At 32.8% G+C, this 10,494-nt stretch overlaps 1 protein-coding gene across 1 annotated transcript; it reads left to right on the forward strand.

Moving 5' to 3' along the window:
* The first annotated feature begins 2,712 nt into the window (after nt 1–2,712).
* On the forward strand, nt 2,713–9,861 carry LOC121115700 (uncharacterized). Its single transcript, XM_040709812.2, has one exon. The coding sequence runs from the start codon at nt 2,737–2,739 to the stop codon at nt 9,856–9,858; it is 7,122 nt and encodes a 2,373-aa protein (XP_040565746.2). The 5' UTR covers nt 2,713–2,736; the 3' UTR covers nt 9,859–9,861.
* Nucleotides 9,862–10,494: the final 633 nt, after the last annotated feature.

Consider the following 10,494-nt stretch of genomic DNA (forward strand, 5'->3'; position numbering starts at 1 on the left):
AAATCTTCAAGATGAAGAAAATGTTGCTGCAACAAAAATTCAAGCACAATTCCGAGGAAATATAGAACGAAATAAAATGAAAAAAGTAAAGGATGAAAAAACTGCTGCCGCCACAAAAATCCAAGCACAATTTAGAGGAAATAAAGCTCGAAAAAAAATTGATAGATATTATGGAAGAAAATATAGAGGAATCTGTTGCTGCAACAGAAATTCAAGCTCAGTTCAGAGGAAACAAAGCTCGAAATGGGGTGAAAATTTTAAAAGTTGAAAAGGATGACGAAACTATTGCTGCAACTAAAATTCAGGCCCAATTCCGAGGAAATAAAGCTCGAAAAAATATAAAAGATCTGAAAGAAGACAAAAATGATGAAACTGTTGCCGCAACAAAAATTCAAGCTCAGTTCAGAGGAAACAAAGCGCGAAAGGAGGTTAAAAATCTTAAAGATGAAAAAGATGAAGAAACTGTTGCTGCAACTAAAATTCAATCCCAATTCCGAGGAAATAAAGTGCGACAAAATGTGAAAGATCTGAAAGTACACAAAAACGACGAAACTGTTGCAGCAACAAAAATTCAATCTCAGTTCAGAGGAAACAAAGCTCGAAAGCGGGCGAAAATTTTAAAAGTTGAAATGGATGACGAAACTATTGCTGCAACTAAAATTCAATCTCAGTTTCGAGGAAATAAAGCTCGAAAAAAGGTAAAAGATCTTAAAGAAGAAGATGTATTGGAAGTTGTTGCTGCAACTAAGATACAAGCTCAGTTCAGAGGAAACCAAGCTCGAGAAGAGGTGAAAATTTTAAAAGTTGAAAAGGATGTCGAAACTTTTGCAGCAACTAAAATTCAAGCTCAATTCCGAGGATACCAAGCTCGAAAAGTTGTGAGAGATCTTAAGGAAGAAAATGTAGAGGAAGTAATATATACCACAATAATTCAAACTCAATTCCAAGAAAACGAAGCAAAAAAGAATGTAAAAGAGCTTAAAATAGAAAATGATGACGAGACTGTTGCAGCAACAAAAATTCAAGCTCAGTTCAGAGGAAACAAAGCTCGAAAGGGGGTGAAAATTTTAAAAGTTGAAAAGGATGACGAAACTATGGCTGCAACTAAAATTCAGGCCCAATTCCGAGGAAATAAAGCTCGAAAAAATGTGAAAGATCTGAAAGAAGACAAAAACGACGAAAAGATTTCTGCAACAAAAATTCAAGCTCAGTTCAGAGGAAACAAAGCTCGAAAGGGGGTGAAAATTTTAAAAGTTGCAAAGGATGACGAAACTATTGCTGCAACTAAAATTCAGGCCCAATTCCGAGGAAATAAAGCACGAAAAAATGTGAAAGATCTGAAAGAAGTCAAAAATGATGAAACTTTTGCCGCAACCAAAATTCAAGCTCAGTTTAGAGGAAACAAAGCGCGAAAGGAGGTTAAAAATCTTAAAGATGAAAAAGATGAAGAAACTGTTGCTACAACAAAAATTCAAGCACAATTCCAAGGGAATAAAGCTCGAAAAAATGTGAAAGATCTGAAAGAAGACAAAAACGACGAAACTGTTGCAGCAACAAAAATTCAATCTCAGTTCAGAGGAAACAAAGCTCGAAAGCGGGCGAAAATTTTAAAAGTTGAAAAGGATGACGAAACTATTGCTGCAACTAAAATTCAATCTCAGTTTCGAGGAAATAAAGCTCGAAAAAAGGTAAAAGATCTTAAAGAAGAAAATGTATTGGAAGTTGTTGCTGCAACTAAGATACAAGCTCAATTTAGAGGTAGTCAAACTCGAAAAAAGTTAAAAATTATGAGGGAAGAAAATAATGACCAAATTATATTGCCAAGAAAAATTCAGGTTCCTTACAAAGGATATATTTCAAAAAAAGGTGAAGATAAAAATTGGGAAGAATCAAATATTGCAGCAACGAAGATTCAAGCTCATTTTATGGGGGGGAAAGCAAGAAATGAATTTAGACATCTTTATAAAAGAGAAGCTAAATTGGTTAATGAGAGTAAAAACAATGAAGATTTAACTGATCTAACGAAAATACAAGCTCAATTTAAAGACAAACTTGCGATTAAGGATGTTAAACAACTTAAAGTAAATATAAATGATGAAACCATTGCAGCTACAAAAATCCAAGCTCAGTTTAGAGGCATACAAGCAAGAAAGGATGTTCAAAAAATTAAAGTGAGGAATAAGGAAGAAACTAATGGTGCCATAAAAGCTATTTCACAATTGAAAGGCGAAATGGAGAGTGTTGAGGTAAAATTATTAAAAGCAAGCAAGGATGATGAAATTTTGGCAGCCACGAAAATTCAAGCACAATTTAGAGGAAATCAAGTGAGGAAGGACATTGAAGGGATTAAAGCAAGTAAACAGAAAGACACTATTGCAGCAACGAAAATCCAAGAGCAGTTTAGGGGGGAAAAGGCCAGAAATGAAGTTAATGTTCTTAAAGCAAGCGAAAATAATAAAATTCATGCAGCATCTCAAATTAAAGTACAATTCACAGGGAGTAGAAAGGAAGTTCAAGAAATTAACATGAGGAAAGAAGAAGAAACTCTTACAGATAAGAAAATCCAGGAACTGTTTAAAGGCACAAATACTCAAAAGGAGGAAGAATTCATGAAAACTATTGCACAACAAGAAACAAATACAGCAACAAAGTGTCCATCTCAAATTTTTGAAATGAATGAACAGAAAGAGATTGCGATTATAAAAAGAAAATAAGCAAGATGAAATACTTGCTGCTATGATAATACAAAGTCTTATTAAAGGAAATTTAGTCAGGAAAGAAGCAAAAATTAAGATGCACAAGGAGAAAATTACATTTTCAACTAATCAAAACGAGGTTGGTCATTTAAAAAAAAAAGAGATGAATAAAAACAATGTAATACTCGAGTATCCTACAGAAAATAAAACTGTAGAAGCCATAGATTTAAATTTGAAAAATGAAAATAACTTGTCCAAGGATTCCGACTCCTCCGACTCTTCTGACTCTTCTGACTCCTCTGACTCTTCTGACTCCTCGGGCTCTTCTTTAACCCTGGATGCCGAGTCATCCAGTTCTTTAACATACTTTGATAGGGATTCATCATCCATTTCTTCTTCCTTAAATGAGTCCAACGATATTTTTCTTACAGAAAATTCTAATGGACTATTAACTTCCTGTGACGTGAATGCTATACTTAAGTCGCCATCTTTATCTAGTCAAATTAACCCTAATAAAACTCCAGTACATATTTCGGCTTACAGCACAACTGAGAGTACTCTGATTGGAGATGAACTGATTCAATATAAAAATCATGAAAGTTACATTGGATCTAGTGACTCTAAAATTGCGAAAGAAATCCTTCGTTTTGAAACAAAGGATAGTTTATCACTCTCTTCACCTCCACTAAGTTCTTCCCCTTTGGGTGTTCAATTAAGTGGTAGTATTACCGATAAAGTAGCATGTAATGAAATTAGCAGCAGTAGCACTGATAGTTCAAAGGATAACCAGTTTAATCCTTTAGAAACATATAGACTAGATGATTCCAGGCAAGGAAACTTCAATTCTACTCCTCTCGAAAAAGAACTCGATTCATCTACATCCATCGTTAATGAATTACTCCGAAATAATAATAATGAACATAAAGAATTTTCAATTGATAGCCTTTCAATAGCAAATAGTTTAATTAGTAAGTGTGAAGACATAAATTGTTCTCTTTCCTCTTCAAGTGACTCTTCCTCAAGTTCAATTGATGCAACCTCAGCCTTTTCTAGCATGTGCCAACAACAAACAAAATCCAATGAAGCTATTATACTGAAGGAAAATAAGCTATCTTCAAAGGAATCCACGAAAGGATCTATAATTGTAGAAAAAGTCGCAATTCTAAGTCTTCCTCATGTGGATCAAGTATATAAAAGGAAAGAGACAGAAGATTTAAAATTAAATTTGTGGGAAAGCGGATCTTCTTCATCAGAAGAAAGCACATCTGAAAGTGAAGATGAATTCACAAGCTCTTCAGAGTCAAGCGCTGTATGTACTTCAACTAATACAGAAGAAATCAGAGAAATAGAAAAATTAGATAAACACTGCTTATTGATGGAAGAATCTACTTCAGAGAATAATTCACAAACCAATTTTGAATCTTTGGGAAAATGTTTATTATATGAGCCACATTTGCAGCTCGATACTCAAAAAACATCCTTAGATTCACATAATGTAGAGGAAAAAGAAGTGCTAATTGATGAATTTATTGCAAGCACAATTATTTCAAATACTAAAAAATCGGAAGAAAATGATCAGTCATCTACTGAAGTAGATACGTCAAGTTCCAGTTTCTTAACATCATCCTCATTATCTGATTCGACATTAGTTAGTGATAATAAGACAAGTAAATATGAAGATTTAAGTAGTGAATATATAGCTAATATTCTAATTGCACATTCAGATTTACAAAAAGATAGGTACCACACCTCATTTGAAGTGCATAGTTCAAATTCAATGGCAACCCCATCAAAGATATTAGATTCATCTTCAAAAACCAATTTAAAAATAACTGAAAGTAAAGAATTTAAAAATGAAATCATTTCAAATGGGTTATTAACGGATTCAAAGTTACAAATGAGCGGTGATCTCGCTACTACTGAAGATGATACTTCAAGTTCGAGCACAGTAGGAGTAGTTTCCTTGTTTGAATCATCCTCAATAACCAATTCAAGATTGAGTAAAGTAGAAAAATCGAACAGTGAATCTATAGCGAACGTATTAATGTTAGATTTACAGTTGCAAAAAGGTAGTGATCTATCTACAACTCAGACGAATCATTCAAGTTCCACATCGTCTACCATATTTGATTTATCATCAATTACGGATTTAAAAACTGCTAAGGAAGAAAAAACATACAGCGAATCTATAGCTAATGAACTAATCACTAATTTGGAGTTACAAGGAAATAGAGATCAAAAGTTGTCTACAGTAGAAAATTCAAATTGTAGTACTGTAACGTCATCCACATCTACAAGAATATCCGATTCATCTCTAATAACAGATACATCATTAGCATTATCTGATTCATCACTAACAGACGATTTAAAAATATGTCAAAATATAAGTGTGACAAGTGAATCTATTACCAATGCACTTATTACGAATTCAGAGTTACAATTAGGAAATTATCGAGAATCCACCCAACAAAAAAGTTCTGCCGATTTAATTTCATCATTATCCTCTACAGAATCTAGTCCATTAAATACAGCAGAATCAAAATCTATGAAAAGCGATGAATTGAATAACGAATTAATAGCAAATCTGCTTATTGTTAATTCAGAGTTTCATTCAACTATTGAGCCAATTACTTCTGGAATGAGTAGTTCCAGGTCAAGCACACCTGCATCAACCACTTCTTTTTCAACTTCTGCATCAACCGCTTCTTTCTCAACTTCAAGTTCATCATTTATAACCGACTCAAAGTCAAATAAAAAAGAAGAATCCAGCAGTGAATCTATTGCAAATACATTAATAAAAGATTCAAAATTAAAGACAAGTTATGATAATTCCGTAATTGAAGGGGATTCTTCAAGTTCAAATAGTTTTTATGAATCTTCCACAAACACAACTTCTAATTCATCATCTATGAGAGTTTCTAAATCTAATTACAAGGATGAGTTGTCATGTCAATCAGTAGCTAATGCCCTCACCGCAGATTCAGTATTACAAAGATCATCTGAGGTTGATATTTCCACTTCAGAAACTGTAATTGGGTCATCTACCTCCCAACGTTCTGATTCAATAGAAGCATCCTATTTAAAAGAATTGAATGATAAATCTATTGAAAATGTACTCATTACAAATTCAAAATACCAAAAAACCAATGACAAAACATCACACGGCTTAAACACCTTAAGTTCATCTTCTGAAACAGAGTCTACTTTAACTGATTCATTGTCAACAACTGATTCGAAAACTAGTAAACGTAAAGAATCCAATAGTGATTCAATTGCAAATGTAATTATAATAAGTTCAAAATTACACACAGAGAAGAATGAGTCTACCACTGAAATAGAAAATTCTAATGTCGCAGCTACATCACCATCTCTGTCTTCATCATTAGCAAGAGATTTGAAGCGGTTCAAGAATGAAATAATGAATGACGAACTGATGGAAGATGAACTCATCACAAACCTTGAATCAAAAACATCTGATGATGATGGTGAACTTGATCCTTATTATTCAAACACTGTCCCTTCATCATCTTTATCGTCGTTAAGCTCTTCTAAGTCAGTTAAAAGTGAAGGATCAAACAGCGAAGCAATCGCAAATTTATTAATGACAGATTTAAAATTGCATAACAGTAATAATATGTCCCTAATAGAAACAATTACTTCAGATTCAAGCATAACTAAAGAATCGACATCGTCAATCATGTATAAATCAATATCAATAACCAATCCTTACACAAATGAAAAAGAAGAATTGAATAACGAATTAATTACAAATGAATGGATGACAAATTTACATTTACAAAACATCAAAACTAATATGTCAACACTTGAAGTTGATTCTTCCAGTTCAAGTACAGTTACCAGTTCTACATCACCTACAATGTCTGATGCATCATCAATTACCGATTCGAAAAATAGTGAAAGAGAAAAATCGAAAAGTGAATCCATTGCAAACGTAGTCCCCAACAATTCAAAGCTACAAAGAAGTAGTGATATATCCACCACTGAAGTTGATTCTTCGAGTTCTATCACTTTTACAGATACAAGTTCGATAACAATGTCAAATTCATCACTCTTAAGTGATTCGAAAACAATATACAAGGATGGTTTATCCAGTGAATCATTGGCTAATGATCTTATCATAAACTCAAAGTTACAAAGAAACAGTTGTCTAACATCTTATTCATCTACTCCTTCAAAGTTAAGTAAAATTGAAGGTCAAGAAAGTGAATCTATAGCAAATACACTTATCCAAAATTTCGGGTTAAGAGATGATCGTGAGCAAGTATTGGCTGAAGTTGACAGTTTAAGTTCAAGCACTGAATCCGAATTATTATCAGCTAAAGTGTTGCATTCATCATCCATTACTGGTATGAAAACTAATAGAACAGTATCAAGCAGCGAATCAATAGCTAATGAACTTATCACCAATTCAGGGTTACAGGCGAATATAAATCAAAAGCTAATTTCAGTAGACACTTCAAGTTGTGGTACTTTAACATTATCTTCATCGCCAACATTATGTGATTTCTCTCATATAACCAGTCCAATAATTAGTGAAAATAATGGAGAGATAAGCAAAACTATTCTAAATGTGCTTAATACAAATTCAGAATTTGATGGAAGTAGTAGTCAAAGTTCCATTTCATCAACTCAATCGTCAGCACTGCCTTCTTCATTATTAGATGATAATATGAGTAATGAGTCTGTGGTGAATATATTAATGACAGGCTCAGGTTTAACATCATCTGAGGATGAAAGTTCAAGTACTATCACATCTTCTCAATCATCTAAATTGACATCTTCATTAATAAAGAATCATTTTCAATCAAGAAGTAGTGAATCTGAAGAAGAAAAGAAAGTAATTGTTTCATCAAATACTCCAATTGATATTGATCCACACACTATAAATAATATAAAATTAAGATCAAATACTCTGATTGATTCCTTAGCAGTGACTGTCCCAAAATCAATTGATAATTTAGAGATTAAGTCCAGTACTAATACATTAATTACAGATTCAGATAGGAAAATAAGAAGTAATCAAGGAATTACAAAGCATGACATCGCTGATTCTTCATCTGAAATTGATCCTTTATCTTCCAGTTCAAAAAATTCAAATTCAAAACAAAATTTAATTTTCTATAGTAAGTCAAATAACGAAGAAAGTATTATAGCAGTAGGATATTCCAATTTGGACAAAAATGAAATAAATAATACTTCAATAAAAAATTATCTTACGGATAAACCATTGACAAAAACTCTAGCATCAAATGAGTCGATTATTGTACCTGATGATGGGAATTATAACAGTGCCTATTATAACGTTAAGTGCCACGAGGACATTGAAGAAGGTAGTGACACTGTAGATAGTGATTCTTCGAGTGAAGAAAGTGATGACGGATCTACTGACAATGAGTCAAGTAGTATGGATGAGTCATCATCTTATTCTGAAAGCGAAGAAGATATTACGGTTTCATCTATTGGCGAAACCAATGCATCAGGTACGATAAAATATATGTCAACAGGAAACTATTCTGAATTAGAAACTCAAGGAATTGTTAATATAAAGAAAGTGCATATAGAAAATGACGAAAAAAATCTTATAAAAACAAAAGAGACCAAAGAATCTCATGATATGAATATATTAGATCACAAAGGAGAAACCAATATTAAGTCAAATAAAGATGATAATTCAATTGATAGTAAATTAACAGATGATGTGTTAGTTTCATTACATAGTCAGGAAGGAAAATTGTCATACAATGAGATTAGTGTGGAAATCGATGCTACACACGGTATAAATATAACGAATCAACAACAAGATCATTTGAAAATTAATTATTCATTGTTGGATATAGCAAGCGTTGATTCTGATGAAAGCTCCTCATCCTCAAATTCATCTTACGATTCATCATCAGACGAGAGTGATGATGAATCTTTCAATACATCTTCATCGACGAATGGCTCAACAAAGAGTCTTGTCTCATGTGGAGACGAAGCAATAAGTAGTAATGAAATAATTAATGGGGATTATTTGAAGAAAAAAATAATCTATCAACAAGGTAACGATGAGATTGTTAGGATTCCAGACCAAGAATTGGTGGAGTATTCCGGAGAGATAAACAATAGTAAAGGAAGTATCACAGAAGCTAAAATTTTGAAAGATATTGTCTTTCAAGATACAAAGGAAGACGAGTTTATATACGTCAAAGTGTGCAGAATTGATGAGTGCCACGAATTGAATTCCCATTCAGAGTCATGTGCTGACAAAAAAAAGTATGTTACATCAACCTTAAGAGAAGAAACAGAAAGTATTCCAGTTATAATTACTAAAGACAGTCGTGACGATGAGGTAACGAAAGCGATGATAGAAGAGTCAAATATTCAAATAAGAAATACCGTCGAAAATGACAACACTGAAAACTCAGCCTCGAATAAATCAGTCAAATATCTTCAAATGAATACTGAATCCATTTTATCAGAGAGCTCTTCCGAATCTTCTTCTTCTTCTTCCCTTGATGATGATGAATCCTCATCTACTCTAACAGTCTCAGACAGTGTCGAAAATATATCCTATCAACCAAACTCAATTACAGAGAATTCTGAGCTCGAGGAGACTCTTTCAAACTACTCCTCCTCCACATCGGATTCATCATCTTCCTCTTCATCAGGTTCATATGAGTCAGAAGATGAAAGGGAAAAAAATAAATTGAGCAGGAGAAGACGAGCAGACATTGGATCTTCCTCAGCATATGATAGTGGACTTTGTTTTTCGGACCATAATACTCCTCGATCAAGTTTTAAAAACAGCCAGAGAAGGAACACCAAGAAGAGTGTACATGAAACAAATTGTGTATATGACATTAAATATGACGCTCCAGTATCAGAGAGATCTTTTCTTAATAACTTAACTCGTATAGTTCGTAGTAAGAGGAGCAGAAGAAAAATTGGAGTAGAGAACAAAACATACAAAGAATTCCTTCCTCCTAAGAGGGTGGAAGAAACTCCACGTAAGAGACACAAAATTGGATTCTTTTCATCCTCATCTAGCTCTCGAGTCACTTCTATCTCAAGTCTTACAACAACAGAGGACGACGAGTCAAAAATATCCAACACATCCAAAAAACGAACCAAACAGAAGAGAAATATCTTCTATTTATGAAAATATGCATTTATTAATATTATATTTAATCATTATAATTATTGTATAAAGTAAAAAAAAAAGTTTAGTGTTTATTATATATAATATTTAATTCTAAAAACTTAAAAAATTAACAAGTTTGGTCTTATTTTCTGAAATTTTTTTTAGTAGAGTTTAACTTAACGTTTGATTGTTTACTCTAAATATATCCAAATACATATAGTACTCAAAATATTTATCTAATATCTCATAACATGGAATTTTATAACAACATAACGAATTAATGGGTATTAAATATATATATGAATGTAGTTTATAGATAGCGCTTCATGAGTTTCTTGTATTGCCTGAAGAAGCCGAATTAATTGCGTGATCTTTATCATAAGACAGATGGTCAATCAATTGTTCCCGACTAGAAAACCGCTTTGAGCAGACTCGGCACCATTGACCATCTCGTACATCTAACTCACATTTTCGAAGTTTCTTTAGAGTTTCGGGGTCTAAATCCTCCTTCAATTCAGACTTGTTTTTTCTGCTCTCCTTACGTTTTCGCTTTAATTTTCTTTCGTTTTGAGACTTTTCAGTTATAGGTGCTGTTAGAGAACAAGAAGTTGAACTATTTAGGTTATTAGACCCATTCCAAAATATATCTGAGGG

The sequence above is a fragment of the Lepeophtheirus salmonis genome, unplaced genomic scaffold (assembly GCF_016086655.4).
Source record: "Lepeophtheirus salmonis unplaced genomic scaffold, UVic_Lsal_1.4 unplaced_contig_4419_pilon, whole genome shotgun sequence".
In the NCBI taxonomy this organism is placed as follows: Eukaryota; Metazoa; Arthropoda; class Copepoda; order Siphonostomatoida; family Caligidae; genus Lepeophtheirus; species Lepeophtheirus salmonis.